The sequence below is a fragment of the Homarus americanus genome, unplaced genomic scaffold, assembly GCF_018991925.1.
Source record: "Homarus americanus isolate GMGI-L3 unplaced genomic scaffold, GMGI_Hamer_2.0 scaffold46622, whole genome shotgun sequence".
Lineage (NCBI taxonomy): Eukaryota > Metazoa > Arthropoda > Malacostraca > Decapoda > Nephropidae > Homarus > Homarus americanus.
Window position 1 is genome coordinate 193031 of NW_024719895.1, and position 22045 is coordinate 215075.

At 48.5% G+C, this 22045-nt stretch overlaps 4 protein-coding genes and 1 long non-coding RNA gene across 5 annotated transcripts; 4 read left to right on the forward strand and 1 right to left on the reverse strand.

The window, feature by feature from the left end:
• The first annotated feature begins 3436 nt into the window (after positions 1-3436).
• Positions 3437-4965, forward strand: LOC121860323 (basic proline-rich protein-like). Its single transcript, XM_042357391.1, has 3 exons — positions 3437-3716; positions 3978-4444; positions 4546-4965. Exons 1-3 carry the CDS (start codon positions 3437-3439, stop codon positions 4963-4965), a joined length of 1167 nt encoding a protein of 388 aa, XP_042213325.1.
• A 165-nt stretch (positions 4966-5130) lies between these two features.
• Positions 5131-5646, reverse strand: LOC121860324 (U1 small nuclear ribonucleoprotein C-2-like). The gene has a single exon (XM_042357392.1). It carries the CDS (start codon positions 5644-5646, stop codon positions 5131-5133), a length of 516 nt encoding a protein of 171 aa, XP_042213326.1.
• Positions 5647-6027: 381 nt separating this feature from the next.
• On the forward strand, positions 6028-6612 carry LOC121860325 (skin secretory protein xP2-like). Its single transcript, XM_042357393.1, has 2 exons — positions 6028-6060; positions 6091-6612. The coding sequence occupies exons 1-2, from the start codon at positions 6028-6030 to the stop codon at positions 6610-6612; spliced, it is 555 nt and encodes a 184-aa protein (XP_042213327.1).
• A 7144-nt stretch (positions 6613-13756) lies between these two features.
• On the forward strand, positions 13757-15627 carry LOC121860320. Its single transcript, XR_006087856.1, has 3 exons — positions 13757-13846; positions 14870-14971; positions 15476-15627. It is a non-coding gene; the product is annotated as an uncharacterized LOC121860320 (long non-coding RNA).
• A 1237-nt stretch (positions 15628-16864) lies between these two features.
• Positions 16865-21996, forward strand: LOC121860321. Its single transcript, XM_042357389.1, has 5 exons — positions 16865-16967; positions 18290-18426; positions 20037-20149; positions 21357-21505; positions 21809-21996. Exons 2-5 carry the CDS (start codon positions 18307-18309, stop codon positions 21820-21822), a joined length of 396 nt encoding a protein of 131 aa, XP_042213323.1. The 5' UTR covers positions 16865-16967; positions 18290-18306; the 3' UTR covers positions 21823-21996.
• The last annotated feature ends 49 nt before the right edge of the window (positions 21997-22045 follow it).

Genomic DNA, 22045 nt, shown 5'->3' on the forward strand with positions numbered 1-22045 from the left:
AGGAAGCACCTCAAGGTATTTAAAGTACTTGAAGGCTTTCACCAACGTAGTCTACGTTCCATCTTCCGAGTTCGCTGGGAAGACAAGAGAACAAATGGCAGTATTCTCGCTGACATCAACTATAGGAGCACCGAGGCTACCATTATCCAGAAACAACTACGTTGGACTGGCCATGTTACGTGCATGGACGACAGTTGACCGCCAAAGTAGCTACTTTACTGTTACCTAACGAATAGTAAACGTAATGTTGGCGGGCAACTGAAAAGGTATGAGGATAGTCTTAAGACAAACCTGAAAGTGCCAAGTCGACCCCCTCACCTGGGAGACGATTACTCCACACCGTAACGCTTGGAGGAGCACCACACGAGAAGGTGTCAATACTTTCGAGTTAGACCGACTGCATACCAAAGTTGACAAGTGCCAGCGCCGGAAAGACGGTGCCACCGCCCCTCCCTCACTAGATGTAGCCCTCCACACGTGCTACATCTGTGGACGACCCTATTGGTCCTATATAGGCCTCTCGAGTCACCTCAGAGCTCACCAACGAAGGTGACAGCCTTCATAACTTATATAATTGTATCATAACTGGATGAACGTCATACTCGATTCTGAGTAACAGCAAAATAATAGGTGTGTGTAATAATAAATAATAATAATTAATAATTAACGGTTAATTGAAAAAGCATAGCAGCCGGAAGGCTGAAACTATACAGTTGCATAATTGGGGAATGGGTCACTTGATTGACCAATAATATACAAGTAACATAAGTGATACAAATATGATATATAATAACTAGGTGGGGAGAAGCTAAACTACAGGGCATTTCAATATAGTGACAGTGCAAAGAGTAAGATTGACTGGGAGTGAATACACTGGTTGATTACGAGTTATTTTTAATTTTTACAATGGTTGGGACTGGGCTGTTCTTATAGCAATCAGGACGTGCGCGTATGGGCTGGATGCGGTGTGTGTGTGTGTGTGTGTGTGTTCCAGAGACTATAGGGGCCAGTCAGTGATAAAAATCGTTCATTTCACAAATGGACTGCAATATGAAAAACTGAAGCAAGTGTGGAGACGAGGCCAAGCAACGGCAGACCACGTGTGATAACTCTTGAGGACGATCACAGGATGTTGGAGCCAATATATCAAAGTCTGCTGTACTATACACTTGTGATCCTCGAAGGTCTGGGGTTTGCCCTCAAGCTTTTCTGAGTGGACCCCAGCTGTTGGAGAAATGTAGTATTCATGGAAAAAATATTTTACATCTGTGGAGGCAACATAGGGCACGACATTGCTGGAGAGTCCGGAATACACGATTTGTGGAGGATCACATTCAACAAAAAGGTGTGTGGTGGTGGACACAATAAACAGGATATGAAAAGAGACAAATTAGAATTGACAATGAAGGAGCTTTAGTTACACAAGGAAGATGTCCACACCTTTCAATATAAGGAAGTTTATGCTGAAATAAAGGGTCGATGGAACAAGAGAAGACTCAACAAAATTTGGAGATGAAACTGATTGAGCTTACTGTACATACCGAAATCCATACAATGCATATCTATATATACAAGTCTTACACGACCAGTACAAACATACGGACATTTGAAATTTCTAAAACACTACACTGCAATGGATACTACTTCTAATACCTTACTGTCGCTCGGAATCGAGTATGACGATCATCCAGCTATGTTGTTGAGTTGGACCGGCAGTGTCGTTCACATTCGTTGCACATGTGGAGGGCTGCATCTAGTGCGGGAGGGGCGGTGGCAGCGCCTTTCCAGCGTTGGCGCTCGTCTGCCTCGGTTTGCAGTCCAGCTAACTCGAAAGTATTGACACCTTCTTGTGTGGTGCTCGTCCAAACGTTATGATGTGGAGTAATTGACTCCCAGGTGAGGGGTCGATGTGCCATTTTTTCAGGTTTGTCTTAAGACTATCCTTATACCTTTTCAATTGCCCACAGGCGTTACGTTTACTATTCGTTAGGTGACTGTAAAGTACCTGCTTTGGCAGACTATTGCTGTCGATGCAGGTAACATGGCCAGTTCAACGTAGTTGTTCATGGAAAATGGTAGCCTCGATGCTCCTACAGTTGGTGTCAGCAAGAATACGAGCATTTATTTTCTTGTCTTCCCAGCGAACACGGGAGATGGAACGTTGACTATGTTGGTGAAAGTTTTTAAGTGCCTTGAGGTGCCTCCTGTATGTGACCCATGTTTCACTGCCATATAGCAGGGTGGGGAGGACCACTGCTCGATATACGTGCAGTTTTGTAGATAATTTCAGCTTCATACAGCCAAAGGCTTGAGATGCACATCTGATCCGATGCTTAATCTCTTCCTGTGTGCCGAGACAATGCAGGTAAACAAGAATGGGAAGCAATAAGGGAACTCGACCAAGGAGCCGACAAAGCTACCCGTGGGAGGGCCTCTAGCAGCACCGCCGCTTCTGGGAGGTGCCCTGAGGCACCACCGCCCCTTCAAGGGCCCCTGGGGACGCCACCGCCCATGGAAAAGCCCCTGGGAGGGACCCTAGGAAGGCTCCTAGGGGTGACATCGCTCCTGGTAAAGCCCCTGGGTGTGCTGCCGCCCAGTGGAGGGCCCCTGTGGGCGCCGCCGTCCCTGGGAGGGCTCCTAGGGGCGCTGCGGCCCCTATGAGGTCCTTTGAAGGCGCCGCTGCCCCTAAGGAGAATATCTGGGGACGCTGCCGCCCCTCGGTGGGCCTCTGGGAGCGCTATCGCCGCCGACCCTGGGAGGAATCCTGGGGGCGCCACCGCCCCTGCAAGGGCCCCTGGGGGCGCCATCGCCTCTGGAAGAGCCCCTGGGAGGAACCAAAGGGGCGCAGCCACCACTGGGAAGGCCCTTGGGGACGCCGCCGTCTTTGAGAGGGCCCCTGGGGGCGTTGCCGCCTTTGGGAGAGCCCCTAGGAAGACTCCTGAAGGCGATATCGCCCCTGGTTAAGTTCCTGGGGGTGCCGCCTCCTCTTGGAGGACCCTGTGGGCGCCGCCACTCCTGGGAGTGGTCCTTGGAACGCCGCCGCCCATTGGAGGGCCTCCGGGGGCGCCGCCTTCTCTGGAAGTGACACTAGGGGCGCCGCGGCTCCTGGGAGGTCCCTAAACGGCGCCGCTGGCCCTAAGGAGAACCCTTGGGGGCGCTGCTGCCCCTCGGTGAGCCCCTGTGAATGTTATCGCCCCAGGGAGTGCCGTTTCTGTTGTCGCCCCTCATGGGAGGGCTTTTGGGGGCGCCACCTTCCCTGGGATGGACCCGGGGGGGCACCATTGCCCCTGGCAGGGCTCCTGGGGCCTCAGTTGCCTCTGGATGGGCCCCTAGGTGCACCACCATACCTGGGAGAGTCTGTGGGGGCGCCACCGCTTTGAGTGGGCCCCTGGGTTGGCCGCTGCTCCTAAGGAGAAGCCCTGGGGTGCCGACGCCCATGAAGGAGTCCCTGGTGGCGCCATCGTCTCTGGCAGGGCCACTGGCATCGCTGCCCCCCACCCCCCTCCTAAGGAGGGCTCCCGGGGGTTCCGTTGCCCCTAGGAGGGCCCGAGGGGGCGCTACCGCCCCTGGGAAGGCTCTAGGGACCCCCAAGGCGGTGGCACCCCCAAGGATCCTTCCAGGGACGCCGGCTCCCCCCGGGACCTTCCCAGGGGACGGTGCCACCACAGGAATCCTACCAAGGTTCCCAGGGGACCTATGGAATGCTTGTTCATTGTGTCATATATATTATATACTTACAGCAGTCCCTTACTGAACTATGATTGGTGGACTATTATTTTAACCCACCAAATTACAGCCAAGAGGAGAGGAGAGGAGAGCAGTCAGTCAACACAACACCACAACTAATGATTTCCTGTTGGATAGTATTTTCCGTTACCTTCTTCAGAATGCGATGATACTGGAAATGTGATGGGCGGTGTATTTATTTAACGTTCATCTCCCAGAGTTCTAAATAGCGCAAAAACTACTGCACCCAGGGGTCCTACAGGTCTGGCGCTCCCAGAGCCCTCCTAGGAGCGGCGTCGCCCCCAAGGGCCATTTCAGGGGTGGCAGCACCACCAGGGACCCTCTACCAGGGGTGGTGGCATTCCCAGGGTCCTACACAGGGGCGCCACCAGGGATACCTTCAGGAACATCGGCGCTCCCAGGGACCCTCTTAACGGCGACGGCGGCGGCCCCAGTGACTCTCCCCCAATGGCACCAGCGCGTTCGGGACCCTTCCAAGGCCGGCGTCGCCCCCAAGGACCCTAACAAGGTCCTTCCCAAGGGCGGCGGTGCCCCATTTACCCTCCCAGGGGCGGTGGCGTCCCCAAGGACCTCTCAGGGGCAGCAGCGGCCCCAGGGACCCTCCCAGGGGCGGCAGCGCTTCCAGGGACCCTCTAAGGGACGGTGGGAAAATTATATAACTTTCCCAGGGGACGTGACGCCCCCAGGGGCCATCCTAGTGACCTTCCCAGCGCCGCGGCGCACATAGGGACCACCCAGGGTCTTTCCCAGGGGAGGCAGCGCCCCCAGAGACCTTCACAAGTATGGCGGCTCCCCCAGGGCCCCTCCCAGGGACAGTGGCACCCCCAGGGACACTCAGGGACAGCAGAACCCACAGGGACCCCCACGAGCGATGGCGCTCCGAGAGTTCTAAATAGTGCAAAAACTACCGCACCCAAGGGTCCTACAGATCTGGCGCTCCCAGAGCCCTCCAAGGAGCGGCGTCCCCCCCAAGTGCCATTCCAGGGGCGGCAGCAACCCCAGGGACCCTCTCCCAGGGATGGTGGCATTCCCACGGCTTTACACAGGGGCGGCAGCGCCCCTAGGGGTGGTGGCGCCACCCATTGCATAGGAGCCACCAGGGACCCTCCTAGAGGCAGTGTTGCCCCAGGAACACCGGCGCTCCCAGGGACCTTGTCAAGGTCGGCGGCGCCCTCATGGACCCTCCCAGGGGTGGTGGCGCACCCAGGGACCCTTTAAGGGGTGGAGGGGTTTCCAGAGTGCCCCTGGGAGCGCCACCCACTCTGGGGCCCCGGGGGGCGCCACTGCTCATGGGAGGGTCCTTAGAGGCGGGGGAGAGCTCCTGGGGGCGCTGAGGCCCCTGGGATTTCCCCTGGGGTCACTGCCACCCCTAAGGTGGGCCCCCTAGGGACACCACCGCCCCTGGCAAGGCCACTGGGGGTGCCACCACCCCTGAGAGAGCCCATGGTACTCCGCAGTCCCTGGGTAGGCCCCTGGGGGCGCCGATGCATTTGGGAGGGCCCTAGAGGGCGCTACCCCCCCTGGAAGGGCTCCCGGAGGCGCCATTGCCTCTGGTGAGGCCGATGAGGGCGCCACCGGCCCTTGAAGGGCCCCTGGGGGCGCCGCCGGCCCTTGGAGGGCCACTGGGGGCACCACCCTCCTGGGAAGGCCCCTAGAGGATCCGCCATCTCTCCACCTAGGAAGGCTCCTGGGGACGCCATCGCCCCTGGGGACGCCGCTGCCCCCTGGAGTGCTCCTGTGAGCGCCGTTGTCCCTGAGAGGGCCCTTAGGGGCGCAGCCAGCCCTGGGAGAGCCCCTTGGGACACTGCAGCCCCTGGGAGTTCCCTTGAAGGTGCCACTGACCTTAAGAAGAACCCCTGGAGGCGCTGCCGCCCCACGGTGGGCCCCTGGGAGCGCCATCGCCCCAGGGAGGGCCGATGAGTTCATCACCGCCCGTGGGACGGCCCCGGGGGCCGTCGCCCCCCATGGGAGGGCTTTCGGGTGCGCAGCCGTTCCTGGAAGGGACCCTGAAGGGCGCCACTGCCCCTGGCAGGGCTCCTCGGGTCGCAGCTGCCCCTGGGTGGGCCCCTTGGGGGTGCCACCACACGTTGGAGGGTCTGTGGGGGCGCCACCACCACTGGGAGAGCCCCTGGGTTGGCCGCTGTCCCTGTGGAAAGGTCCTGGAGGCGCTGTAGCCCATAGGCGAGCCCCTGGGGGCGCCACCAAAGCTGGGATTACCCCTGGGGGCGCCATCGACTATGGAAGGGACAAAGGGATCGCTGCCCCCCCCCCCTCCATAAGATGGCCCCTATTAGTGCCGTTGCTCCTGGGAGGGTCTGAGAGCACGCCAACGCCCCTGGGAAGGTTCCAGGGGGCGCAAAAGCTACTGGCAGGGCCCCTGGCGGCGCCACCGCACCTAACAGGTCCCCTGAGGGCGCCATTGTACCTAGTAGGGCCCCTGAGGGCGCCGTTGCCCCTGGCAGGGCCTCTTCGGTTGCAAATGCCCCTGTGACGGCCCGTGGGGCCACCACCGCTCTTGGGATTGCCCCTGGGGGCGCCACCGCCCGTGACAGGGCTCCTGGGGGCGCCACGGCCCCTGGCAAGGCCCCTGGTGGCACCATTGCCCCTAAGAGGGCCTTTGGGGTTACTGCCCCCCTAAGGAGGGCCACTGGGGTTGCTGCTGCTGCTCCTGTAAGGGCCCCTGGGGACACCAAGGCCTCTGGGAGAGCCCCTATGGGTCCCGCCTCATCTAGGAGGGCCCCTGGGGGTACCGACACCCATGTGAGGGCCCCGGCGGGCGGTTCCTTACCTGGGAGGGCCCTTAGAGGCGGGCTCAAGGGTCACCGAGGCCCTTGGGATTTCCTCTGGGGGCCCTGTCACCCCTAAGTTGGGCCCCTGGGTTCGCTGCCGCCCCGGGGAGGGTCTCTGGGTGAGCGGCTCCCCCTAAGGAGAGCCTCTTGGGACGCTACCTCCTCTGGCAGGGCCCATGGAGAGGCCACTGCCCCTGTCAGGGCCCCTGAGGTCGCCGCCCTTTCTAAGGAGGGCCCCTGTGCGCACAGCAGCTCTTCGGAGGGCCCCCTATGGGCGCCGCCACCTGTGAGGGCCGCGAATGGCGCCTCCGCATCTCGGAGGGCCTCTGGAAAAACTTCTGTCGGCGCCAACGCCCCTAAAGCCACATCCCCTGGTGATATCAGACAACCCCTGTTGATCTCAAACAACCCCTGAGGACCCCAGACAACCCCTGGTCATCCCAGACAACCCCTGGTCACTTCAGACAACCCCTGATGACTTCAAACTCCCCCAGGTCTCCCCAGGCAACCCTGTTGATATCAGACCATCCCTGGTGACTCCAGACATTCCAAGGGGGCCTCACACTAACCTTGATCACCCCAGACAACCCCTAGTAACCCCAGACAACCCTGGTGACCCCAGAAAACCCTGCAACCTCCAGGCTGTCACAGTGCACCCCTGACAACCCCTAAATGTCATCACATACCCTGATGATCTCCAGAACAGCCCCTGGTGATATCAAGAGCCCTGGGGCCTCAGAATAATCTGATTATTTAGAAGCCCACATTCCTCAGACAACCCTTAGTGATCTTAGATAACCCCTGGTGGGCCTGGGGAGACAACCCTGGAAGCTAGAGACAACCCTAGTCTCCTCCAGACTATCCGCAAGTAAACTCAGACAATCACAGTAACCCCTGACAATCCCACAATCTCCTTACCAATCCCTGGTTCAGTCTCAGAAAGAGAGCCACAGTGATCTCAGACTCTTCTGAGATCATCTGACAACCCTGGTGATCTCAGATATCACTAGGGACCCCAGACAGACAACCATGGTGTTCTCAGATAACCCTGGTGACCTCCAGACAACCCCTGGTGACCTCCAGACAACCCCACCAGTGAAGTCTGGGCATCACTCTGAGGGACCCCCAGATCCTGGTGCTCTCAGACAACCCCTGGTGATACTCAGACAACCTGGCAGCCAGGCACCTGGTGGGCCTCAGACAATACTCTGGTACAGATCTGCTCCCTGGTCACCCCAGCCTTGATAATCTTGAAAGAGCTGGGTGATAGAGACGGCCCCGGAAGATGACTTCAGATAACCCATGGTGATCTCAGACAGCCCCTGGTGATCTCAGACAAACACTTGGTGATCTCAGACAACCTCCAGTGACCTCAGACAATAACCTGGTGATCCCAGACAACCAATGGTAATCTCAGACACGCCCTGGTGGCCTCAGACATCCTCTGGCAACCTCACACTACCCCTGGTGACCATAGGCAAACTCGGTTGATCTCAGACAACCCATGGTGACCTCTGACAATCCCTGATTACCTCAGACAACCTTTGGTGGCCTCAATCAACCCCTAGTATCATCGAACAACTCCAGGTGATCTCAAACAACTCCAGGTGATCTCACATATCCCATGGCGACATCAGACAACCCCAGGTGACCTCAGACAATCTCTGGTGACCTCATTCAACCCCTGATGACCCCAGGCAACATCTGTTTACCTCAAATAATCCCTGATGATTTCAGACGCCCCCTGGTAATCTGAGACAGCCCCTTGTGACCTCAGACAACCTCTAGGGAGCTTAGACAGCCCCTGGTGAGCTCAGTCAACCCTGGAGATCTCAGACAACCCCTTCCCTTCAGACAACCCCTGGTGACCTCAGACGACCCCTGGTGACCTCAGAATACCCATGACGTTCTCAATCAACTCGTCTTGACCCCAGAAAACCTATGGGGATTTCGGAAAACCCCTGATGATCTCAGACAACCTCTTGTGACCTCAGGTAACACCTGGTGAGCTCAGACAACCCCTGGTGACCTAGGCAACCTCTGTTTACCTCAGACAACCCCTGTTAACCTCAGACTACCCTTGGTGATCTCAGACAACCCTTGGTGATTTCATTTAACCCATAGCATCATCGAACAACTCCTGGTGATCTCAGACAACCCCTGGTAACCTTAGAAACTCCCTGGTGACCTCAGATAACCGTTGATGATCTCAAACAACCTTTGGTAATCTCAGACAGCCTCTGGTGACCTCAAACAACCCCCGGTGACCCCAGACAACCCCAGATGACCCCAGGCAACCCCTGTTGACCTTACACAACCTATGGTGATCCCAGACCACCCCTGCTGAGCTCAGATAACTATGGTGATCTCAGACAACCTCTAGTGATCTCAGACAAGAACTTGGTGAACTCAGACAACCCCTTCTGACCTCAGACAACCACTGGTGATCTCAGAATACCAATGACGTTCTGATACAACCCTTGGTGACCCCAGACAAACCCTAGCGACCTCAAACTACCCCTGGTGACCTCAGATAACCTTTGGTGAACCATGATGATCCATGGTTACCTCAGACAACCCATGGTGACCTCAGACAACCCCTGGTGTTCTCACACAACCCCTGGTGACCTCAAATACCCGCTGGTGACCTCAGACAATCACTGGTGACCCCAGGCAACCTCTGTTTACCTCAGACTACCCCTGGTGTCCTCAGATAACTCTTGGTGATCTCAGACAATTTTTGGTGACCTCAGAAAACCCTTGGTGACCCCAGGCAACCCCTGTGGAACTCCGATAACCCCTGGTGATCTCAGACACGCCATGGTGACCCCAGACAACTTCTGTCGACCTTAGACAGCCCCTTGTGTGCTCAGACAACCCTTGATGACCTTGGACAACCCCTGGTGGCCTCAGAATACCCCTGACGTTCTCAGACAACCACTGTTGTTTCCAGACAACCCCTGGTGACATAGGCTACTTCTAGTGACCTCAGACAACCCCTGTTGACCCCAGACAACCCCTGGTGACCACAGACAACCACTGTTCATCTCAGACAACACCTGGTCATCTCTGACTACCCCTTTTGACCCCAGACAACCCCTGGTGATATCAGACAATCCCTGGTGATCTAAGAAAACACCTGGTTATCCCAGATAGCCCCTGGTGACCTTAGACAATCCCTGGTGACCTCAGACAACCCCTGGTATTCTCGAACAACCTCTGGCGACCCCAGCCAACCTCTGGTGATCTCAGACAACCCCTAGTATCACCAGACATCCCCTGGTGACCTCAGAGAAACCCTGGTGATCTCAGCCAACCTCTGGTGATCTCAGACAATCCTTGGTGACCTGAAACAAGTCCTGGAGACCTCAGACAACCTCTGGCGACCTCAGACTACCCCTAGTGACCACTGACAACCCCTGGTGATCTGAGACATCTCTTGTTGATCTCAGACAACCCCTAGTAGGGTCATTTGCTTGGTCTCTAATCAGTAATAGTATGTCTACAGGAGTATTAGTGTAAGTATTAATGTTGATAGAATTCAACAAGCCGTACATTGAGTGACCTACCGGTTCATATCCTTAATCTTTGCAAAGTTTGTTGTTAGATACCCTGGGCATAATCCATTGAAAATTTTGTAAGCGTAATTCAGGCTCAGTTGCTTCACTCTGATTGAAGAATTTTATGGCCATGTCAAGAATGAACCTCACCGCCTTGTTTTGAATAATTTGGAACTTGGGTTTTAGCTTCTGTGTTAGGGCAGAGTACCATGACAAGCAGGAATAGTCAAAGTGACATTGTATGAGTACCAAACAAATGGTCCTACGGGCACCTACAGAGGAATTTTATTTTGCCATTACCATTTTATCTATATTGTTCATGTTCTGGGTAATAAGTTCAATATACAGGAGCGAACACAAACACCTGTATAGATTTTGTAGGTTCTATTTACTGGATAAGAGATATGTACACAAGGGGAGTACCGCTCCTCAACCTGTCTGCTTGTCAACTGCTCTATAGACGACGTATGGCAAGTGATACATTAGCAGCTTCCATACGTCGCCAGGCACATTAATTAAGCATGTGGGACATTGATAAATACATTGCCACACGCTACTAGCTAGGCTAAATAAATAATACATAAATGGAGCACATACATAATATACATAGCATAATATAAATACAGCATACAGAATATACATACATATATCATCTATGATTAACTCACTAGACTTGACAAACAAAAGTCAAGAGTTAGTCCAAGGTATTTCACTGAGGCTACAGTCGAGATGGTTCATTCCCAGATCGTACAATGAATTCGTTTATATTTTTTAGCCTTCTTGTTTAACCAAATAGTATTGCTTCAGTTGTTCCAAAAAGTGGGGATAAGCTGTTAGCTATATCATTTTGATCTTTACCTGACACTAAAAGAGTAAAGTCATTGGCATACAGCAAAAGTTTACAATTAACAGTAATTGGCATGTCGTTTTCACAACACAAGAAGAGCAAAGATCCTTGAATCCTCCCTCAACAAGCATGAATGTTGACTCAGTGTTATTTGCAGTAACAATTTGTTTCCTGTTCTTAAGATATGATTTAAACCAGTCAAGAGACTCAATGCCAAGAGCCTGCAGTTTTTCACATAGTATATCATGATCGACTGTGTCAAAGGCTTTGTAAGTCGAGCGTTACCATACCTGTGTAATTTCCGTGAGCTGTTTGGGATCTGATGTCGTCAGTGGGATGGATCAGACTAGTGTCAGTTGAGTGAGAGCCCATAAAGCCTGGTTGGTAGCTGTACAAAATATTATACTCCCCGAGATCTTTCCACCTCGTTTGGTACAGCACTGAAGGCAATGTTTGTGCTCTCGTTCCCTGAGTCAGAGAAATGCTGCTTCTGCTCAGACAACACCTCCGCCAGTCTTGTGTAGAAGCGTCTTGCACTTGGTCCCATCCTGCCAGAGGTTATGAACACCAGAGGAGTGAAGCTGCCCTGATCCACATTCTGATTTTTCTCGCCGTAAGCCCTAATCTTGTCATTCTCTCCTATTGTGTGCCGCCTCAAGAGACAAGTTACGGTAACATGCGGCCATGGGGTCGAATATCCTAACATCAAAGAAGGATCACTGTCCCCGCGTCTCGATTCCTCGAACGCTGACGTCCACAGGGGCTTCGTTAGATGTGTTGGAAGTCCTGTGATGGAGAGTTTCACCGTCCAATGGAAGGAGGGCCGGTTCCACCGTGACGTCGTGGCAGATTTCCTTCAGTAAATTTGCTGTGAGATCCCTACTTCGCCATGCCTCATGCATACTAAGCCCCCTTTCTTACACACCATGGAGTGGTCAATGTCGTCGGATGAGTCACACACGCATTGGGAGGACAAACCATCTACTGGCCAACCGTATCTTAGAGCAATGACATCTGTGAATTCTTGTTTATTAAGGCCGAAACATTTTGCCCTTATTTGTGGGAGATCTTACCGCCGAGGACACTTTCTCCACACGCATCTTGTTACCAAACTTTCTGGCAACATCCTCAGTGTTTTGCTTTCCGTCTCCTATGAATTTTAGACTCCTGCAGTGTTCTAGTCTCGCGTAGATCGCCAAGAGCCCCTTTCCGCCACATTGTCAGTCTTTTATTCACTACTGCTACATTTTCTTTGTACTAAGTCCTTGCGTGTGTCCTGACAGAATAGATGGGGTATTCTTGCCAGTATTTGAAGAGCTAAAGGGCCAGGGCGGTGTCGTGAGTGTAACTGATTATGAGGCAAGTCATCTCCCGGGTTATTTCTTTAGTGGCCGCACACGTGGGTGGTTCAAAGAGGTTTGCTGGCCACCACTTGACCACTGATGAGTAAGCTTCTTTGACCCACTTCTCCGCATCGTGCCCTGACAAGCCTTTTCAGTTTGTTGACTGTATGTCATTCACCTCATGAACAGCATTTTCCGACTGAGTGGGTTCACTACTATCGTCTGACATGTCATCAGGTGATGGATCTCTGCCGTAGGGATATTGACTGCTAGACCTTTTCCTACAATCCACACATCGTGTGTTACTTCTCACACAAACACAGGTTGTGCATTTCTGATTCCGGCCTGAGTAATAACAAACACATTTCCCAGCCATGATGCCGAACTGGGAGAGGGAGAGTAGTGGAAGGGGTGTTGTTTGGGAAGGGAGGGGAGGAGGGTAAGTTTTGGTCTACTGACCGACGGGGCAGAGCTGGGTACGGGGCGGGACTGGGCTGGGTGGTATGAGGCGAGGCAGGACGGGGCAAGCGGGACTGTTATCACCCTTGATCAGGTTGGGTTACAAGCCACGGCCTACGTGGCACTAACCATCGCCACCTGCTATACAGTCACCGGCTCTCCAATGACAATGATTGATTGAAACAGTTTATTTAGCCAGAAAAACACAGATACGATAATAATAATGATATAACATGGCTGAGCCAAATGAGTTCCAGAGCTCTCTTGTAGGCACCTGATATATACTGTACATTTATCTCAAGGAAGTATTATGTAACATTTAGTATTATCTGGAATAGTACAATAGCATGGTGGTAATAAGAACATCTCATAATGTTACCACGGTTATCACTTATATTATAAGTATATACAAGTTACAGTGGAATTGAAAAACATAAATATAATGAGGGAGGCAGTACAACATGGGTGGTATTAAGGTTGAACAAGAGGACAGAGCTGTAAGGATTACGTCTGTTTGGCAAATATATTTTTTGCAACGTTAATTTTTATCTATGTACGTGATAATTTCTGATAAACCGGTTTCGGTGGTACAATAAGAGGAGGTATATAAAGTAGGTATTACAAGAAATATTAACACTTAGACAATAGATATTTTTTAAGAGATAATTTAAAGGAGGCCCACAGGTGGATGACACTGTGATTACTTCAAGCACTACACATTCACAAGTAATAATTCCGGTAGTTCTGGAAGTTTGCCCCTTGAAGACCCCGGTTTTTGACGGAAAATTTGGAGCTATCACGACCCATATCCTCCCACTACTACAACAACTACTACTACTGATAATACTAATGATAATGATAAGCCCGAGACTGCTGTAAACGTCGATATGGATTGAGGATAGATTAATGATGTGTCATATGGGTAATAAAACTCTGGTTCATTTGCATAATACATATAGTTAATATAGTAGGTGAGGGGGGACAGTGCGATCTGGCGGTAGAGTCTGTCACTACACTGGCCACGAGGCGGACGTTGGCTGAGGCTGAGAATAACCCCGTCTCCAACGCCTTCCTCACCACCCCAAATACCCTTACATCATGGTAAGTGCTTCAACACTCTCACATCATGGTAAGTGCTTCAACACCCTCACACCATGGTAAGTACTTCAACACCCTCACTCCATGGTAGGTGCTTCAACACCCTCACACCATGACAAGTGCTTCAACACTCTCACACCATGGTAAGTGCTTCAACACCCCCACACCATGGTAAGTGCTTCAACACTCTCACATCATGGTAAGCTGACACCCTCACACACCATGGTAAGTGCTTCTTCACCCTCACCTGCATGGCAGAGGCTTCAACACCCTCACACCATAGTAAGTGCTTCAACACTCTCATATCATGGTAAGTGCTTCAACACCCTCACATGTGACAAGTGCTTGCCTCACACACCACCATGGTGGTGGCCCAACACTCTCACATCCCCGGTAACACTCTCACATCATGTTAAGTGCTTCAACACCCTCACTCATGGTGTGCTTCAACACCTCACACCATGGCAAGTGCTTCTCAACAACAGTCTCACATCATGGTAAGTGCTTCAACATGGCACCCTCACCATGGTAGTGCTTCAACACCCTCACACCATGGTAAGTGCTTCAACACTCTCACACCATGGTAAGTGCTTCAACACCCTCACACCATGACAAGTGCTTCAACACCCTCACACCATGGTAAGTGCTTCAACACTCTCATATCATGGTAAGTGCTTCAACACCCTCACACCATGACAAGTGCTTCAACACCCTCACTCCATGGTAGGTGCTTCAACACCCTCACACCATGGCAAGTGCTTCAACACTCTCACATCATGGTAAGTGCTTCAACACTCTCACATCATGGAAAGTACTTCAACACCCTCACTCCATGGTAGGTGCTTCAACACCCTCACACCATGGCAAGTGCTTCAACACCCTCACACCATGGCAAGTGCTTCAACACCCTCACACCATGGTAAGTGCTTCAACAACAACTTCCAAGATCAGCAATATTAAAGAACGCATGTCAGGACCATTATCACATCCGTATTATATAACATCCTATGTGACTTGTACCTGCAGATGCCAGGGATGTGGCTGGTGGTTATGGGCGTAACGTTGGTTATGGTTGCCAGCCACGCCCTCACCTTCCAGGAGAAATATGACATCTGGAGTCAGGATCTGGTGAGTACTGGAACAGGACATTTGCCTGTAATAAGTTAACACTGTCTCCCAAGTTAAAACTAAACACTAGAATATACTGGTATTTGATATGCACCAGAGATAACCATTATAAATATATTCAAGGATCATAGCTTTCAGGGAAGTTTGATATTCTCAATTAACTGTAGAAAATTATAGAAAATAATCTGGCTTTGTATGAGAGTAAAACAGATGTAATGTAAGAATTAATAAAGCGTTCTTCTTTGTATTATTACTACAGTACAGTAAAGTACCTCGAACCATTAATTTTACTACTGGAAGATAAAGCATTTCAAAATAACCACCGAGCAGTGATTCGTTAAAGACTCCTTCGGTTGAATTTCATTATAATCATTAATGTGTTGGAGTCTCGCCAGGTTTTAGCCGCCTCATTGCTAATAGTTTTATTTAAGCTTTCATTATCATACAGTAATTGTCCTCTATAAATATCCCGTTTGTTTAGTAGGGCATTTCCTCACCACACAGAAACCTGACTTCACCATTCAAACCACACTGAATGAGGATGGTAGACGCTGCTACTGTAAAGTTCCCGATATTAATACGACAGTAACTACAATAGTTCCTACAACATCAACTACAACTTCAACTACAACAACACCAACTACGGCAACACTTACAACAACATCAACAACTTCAACAACAACATCAGCAGCATTAACACCAACAACATCATCATCATCAACGGCATCAACATCAACATCATCGATAAAATCAAGAACAACACCAACAACGACATCAACAACATCTACAATAGCAACACCAAAAACAACAACATCAACGGCATCAATATCAACATCAACGACAAAATCACCAACAACAACATCATCGACATCAACAACAACAACACCAACAACATCAACAACAACAACATCAACATCAACGACATCAACAACAACACCAACAACAACATCAAAAACTTCAACAACATCAACTTTAACATCATCCCCATCAACGACATCAACAACATCTACAAAAACAACAACACCAACAACAACAACATCAACATCAACAACAACAACATCAACATCAACGACATCAACAACATCTACAAAAACAACAACACCAACAACAACATCAACTACATCCCCATCAACAACACCAACAACATCAACATCAACAAAAACAACTACAACATCATCAACAAAAACAACTACAACATCATCAACAACAACAACATCATTAACAACATCAACATCATCAACAACAACAACATCAACATCAACATCAACATCAACAACAACATCTTCAACGACAACAACAACAACATCAACAACATCATCAACGTCAACATCAACAACAACATCTTCAACGACATCAACAACATCTACAACAACATCAACAACAACATCAACATCAACATCAACAACAACAACATCAACATCAACATCAACAACAACATCTTCAACGACAACAACAACAACATCAACAACAACATCTTCAACGACAACAACAACATCAACAACTTCAACAACAACATCATCAACAACAACATCAACAACTTCAACAACAACATCTTCAACAACAACATCATCAACAACATCATCAACAACTTCAACAACAACATCATCAACAACAACATCAACAACTTCAACAACAACATCTACAACAACAACAACATCTTCAACGACATCAACAACACCTACAACAACATCTACAACAACATCAACAACAACAACAACATCTTCAACGACAACAACAACACCTACAACAACATCTACAACATCATTAACAACATCATCAACAACATCAACAACATCTTCAACGACAACAACATCAACAACATCTTCAACGACAACAACAACAACATCAACAACTACTTCAACAACAACAACTACAACATCAACAACACCATCAACAACTACTTCAACAACAACAACTACAACATCAACAACTTCAACAACAACATCTTCAACAACAACAACAACATCGACGTCTACCACAACAGTACCTGCAGACGGTAAGACCAAGGTATATTTTATTACTCCCTCTTAGTGTCTTGATGCCCACACCAGAACGTATCGGTCGGCGGCTCTCCTCACCTACTCTGTGTTTGAGAAGAGTATTGATACACACGAGTTAGTAAAAGTTATTATGGAGATTCTTGGTGTGAAGGTTGGCTCTATGAGAGGGACCTACGAAGCCTGATACAACGAATGGGTATTTGATTCTTAATCAAGAAGTTTGTTTTACTTTAGCTCTGAGTACCTGAGTGGATAACGATCGTATATCTCTCGAATGGGGGCACGGCCCAGGTTCACTCTTTGCTGGTGTGTGTTCTTCTTCTTAATGTGTTAATGTTTCAGTTATTGAAGTAACCATCATCACAACAATGTGTGGAAAGAGAAACAATAATGTGCTGTGCAACCAAATGGAGCCCAAGTATGTATTAATATTTAAACAAACGACAACCGATTATAACAATCAGCAAAATCAATGACATTATACAATCTTGACTCGAGAAAAGTTGAAATACGCAGTTAAGCGTTGTTGTAACACATTGGTTAAATAAATTACAGGAATACACAATCAATTCAACTTACCATTCTAGAAACACGAGTTCATTTGACTGTTTATTTCTGAAGATCGCTGCAGCGGTTTTGCTGTTCACCTGATGTGTTCATTGTTATCACGAGATTAATAATAATGTCAATTCAGTGAGATTTTCCTGTAAAGGGATAACTTCTTCCAGTACTTGAATGAATTGAGTACACCAGGTGTCCTTAGATTTAAGATGACCGACACTGAATACCGTTCCATCAACCAGAAGTGACATGGTGGAACATCCATACAGCCTGGCAAGATATTGGAAGCATAATGTGTTGTCTAATGGTAGACCCTGCTGCCATATGTGACCAAGTTCCAGGTTGATGATCTGACTTTCTGCCTCATTTACACACAATTGCAGGATCTCAATTGTTCTCTTACTTTGACAACACAACATACATATATTGTTTCTCACTATTTTTTTTTTAATTTTCGTATTTCTTTATTTTTATTATTATTATTATTATGTACCTCTTACATCCAAAGCATTACAGAAAAATAAAAGTGGTGTTTTGTTCTGAGGGAGGAGGGGTATCTTCTTAAAATAAGGCTCTTTTTTCAAAACCACTACACTGCTGGTTAAAAAAAACCCTCCCAGGATACATGAGGAAATAATCGAGATAATGGTGTTTTTCTTTTTAAACCCATCTATAAATTCAACAATGTACGGAGATATAATTATATTTTGTCTGTCTAGCCACAGTAGGCAGGAATTTTCATGCTATTTAATTTAAGAGTGTGGAGACTGCAACATGGATATTACCATTTTGCCCAAGAACTACGACAAGGGAAAGGCGTACTCATTCACTTGGACGTCACCCAACTACCCGCAATCATACCCAGACGGCTGTACCTGTGTCCTCACCACCACGGTAATCACTCATACAACAGTACAAGATAACGTCACAGTGTTTTACATGATTGCACCCACGTCATCAGTCTTTGTTATGTACAAGGTAGCACCAGTCTATGTTATGTACAAGGTAACATCTATAACACCAGTCTCTGTTACGTACAAGGTAGCACCAGTCTCTGTTACGTAGAAGGAAGCACCAGTCATGTTATGTACAAGGTAACATCTATAACACCAGTCTCTGTTACGTACAAGGTAGCACACATTATTCCTCAACCTCCCATTGTTAATCTCTCATCCAAATTGCCGATAATTCATCAATAACATCCAAATCCTGAACTTTCCGTAACCAATCCTAATCCCCATTCCTTTCATTGTTATCCTCAACCATCTCATACTAATCTTCAATCCACATTTACTAATATTAACCTTCCCATTGCATTTCTTGACCAGTTCATACTAATTCTTATTGACACCATCGTAAAGCTTCTCACCCCAGAGAACTCGCAGCCAATATCATTCTGCTGCTGGGTGAAGGCTCCTCCCGTTTCACACCACCAACACCTTATATCTTCAGCCTTCTTTACCTCCTGAATGTATCCAACCTTCCTAACTTCATCTATCCATCTCATAGCTGGTCTCCCTAACTTCTTTTATGCAGTGTTCACTTAACATTGTGGTGGTATTTTTTTTCGTAAATATTTTGTAAACATGATATTCCCTTGTTGTTTCCTATCGGCCATCTCTTGTTTAACACTCTCGGACATTTCTTCCAATTACTCCTTTGTGCTTTTTCTCCCTCAGACACATCCTCACCTGTAGGTACCCGCATTAAAATCCTCCTTTGTTTTGTCCTGGAAGTTAGGAGTTCATTTCAACCTTTCTTTGTTTCTTATAAATGTGAATTGATAACACTGGATATTCGTCGAGACATTTCTGTATAACGTCAATCATTCTTCATGATTTGTTTTATTCCTAGACTTTTTCTTCACATTAATTCCCCCTGTTCTTCTTTCCAAAATTCTTTATAGGCTTAGAAATAATATAATCCTACGATATCGTTCAATTTCTTTTGATTTACCGCACATAAATATTTGGCATTCAACAAAGATTCCGATCAGATAATTGACAACTTTCTATGTTTGGTATTGATGTAACTCATATTGATTATGATATGTCCCGGTAATTTTCACACAGTTTGTTGCGTCTTCAGGACTTTCTTTAGTTGGTTGTATTATCTAAAATTCATGCCATTGGATGTTTATTGCACGACACTAACTAGTTTCTCCGAGGTCCTTTATACCTTCCATCATGCTATTCTTTAGTTCATCTCCAACATGTAGTATATATGACCAATATTATTCTTAGTGTCAACCGTTATTATTCTATTCACGTATCTTCATTTAATCCTACGATGCCTCACTTTGTTTGGACAACCCAATTATTCGTCAACACACGCACTTGCTATGCTCTATTGTCACTTTAAGGCGGCCCGAATAAACCCTCACCAGACCTTCATATGTGCATGAAGCAAATAGAGATTTTGCTATACTTACACCCAGGTGTATCAAAGAGACATATAAACTATTATGAAACAATATTAGATAGATGCCATTAATATTTTTCTAGATGACGATGGTTGGATTTGTCATGTTCAGTGTGAAGGCAGGATCCGAAATCGCTGACTTCAGTAACTGCGCCGAAGACAGGCTCACTTTTGTTGGTGACACCAGCTTCAAAGGGTGAGTCGACCTTTTGTTTTACAGACTGTTTACTTAAATTCCATAACGTTTTGTGTTCTTAGTCTCTCATGAGAAGTAATACATCATTGTATCCTTTACCACTTCTTGTGATATATACTCACAAGGGGAATTGTAATGGGTTCCGTTTTTATGGCTCTAGTGTTCTTGGTGGCTGTAGTGTTCTTGGTGGCTGGAGTGTTCTTGGTGGCTGGAGTGTTCTTGGTGGCTGGAGTGTTCTTGGTGGCTGTAGTGTTCTTGGTGGCTGTAACATATATAGTGTGCTTGGTAGGTGTTCTTGTTGGCTGGAGTGTTCTTGGTGGCAGTGTTCTTGGTGGCTGGAGTGTTCCTGGATATGGCTGTAGTGTTCTTGGTGGCTGTGTTCTTGGTGGCTGGAGTGTTGGTAGTGTTCTTGTGGTAGTGTTCTTGGTGGCTGTATTGCTGTAGTGTTCTGGCTGTAGTGTTCTTGTTGGCTGTAGTGTTCTTGGTGGCTGTAGTGTTCTTGTTGGGTGTGTTGGCTGTAGTGTTCTTGGTAGTGTTCTGGAGTGTTCTTGGTGGCTGTAGGTATAGTGTTCTTGGTGGTAGTGTTCTGCTGTAGTGTTCTGGCTGTAGTGTTCTTGGTGGCTAGTGTGGTGGCTGTAGTGTTCTTGTTTGTAGTGTTCTTGGTGGCTGTAGTGTTCTTGGTGGCTGGGTGTTCTTGGTGGCTGTAGTGTTCTTGGTGGCTGTAGTGTTCTTGGTGGCTGTAGTGTTGGTGGCTATGTTCTTGGTGGCTGGAGTGTTCTTGGTGGCTGTAGTGTTCTTGGTGGCTGTAGTGTTCTTGGTGGCTGTAGTGTTCTTGGTGGCTGTAGTGTTCTTGTTTGGCGTGTTCTTGGTGGCTGTAGTGTTCTTGGCTGTAGTGTTCTTGGTGGCTGTAGTGTTCTTGGTAGTGTTCTTGGTGTAGTGTTCTTGGTGGCTGGAGTGTTCTTGGTGGCTGGAGTGTTCTTGGTGGCTGGAGTGTTCTTGGTGGCTATAGTGTTCTTGGTGGCTGGCGTGTTCTTGTTGGCTGTAGTGTTCTTGGTGGCTGGCGTGTTCTTGGTGGCTGGCGTGTTCTTGGTGGCTGGCGTGTTCTTGGTGGCTGTAGTGTTCTTGGTGGCTGGAGTGTCCTTAGTGGTCTTAGTAATGGCCGTCAAGGTAATACGCTAAATGGCTCTGTATTAACACTGTGTTTCAGGAACAAATGTGACGTTTTCCCTAGCACCTACACCACATACCTGGTCAACATGGTCAACCCGACTGTACCTAAGGTGTCAACTATTACCTTCGTGTCCAGCTTTAATGACGGCAACACTGTAGCAAAAGGCTTCTCCATGACCATACTAGGTAACCTGCTCCACTCTGTATATACCGTACTCTCACATACTTTTATAACAATAGGAACCAACTTCAAGGATGGGACATTATCTTTCATTATAAATATGATATTACACGATTAATGCATACCAAGGTTACTCAAGTACTCTTAAGTGTTTGGTTCTATGAGGACTTACAATACGAGTGTGTGTGTGTGTGTGTGTGTGTGTGTGTGTGTAACTTGTCAGTGTGTATGATTAGGTTTGTGTGTAATAATAATGATAATTTCCTGTACTGGTTATGTTAATCTTACAATATTTGCATTTGTTTCAGTTTCGACCAACTAATCAGGGTAACTCTCGTCGACCGCTGGATAGGGTGATGGTGGGTGGTCAGGCGAATGACAGGAACAACTACCCTTGTGGATGACAGGAACAGCTACCCTGGTGGATGACAGGAACAACTACCCAGGTGGATGATAGGAACAGCTACCCAGGTGGATGACAGGAACAGCTACCCAGGTGGATAGCTACCCTGGTGGATGACAGGAACAACTGTGGAATGACAGTA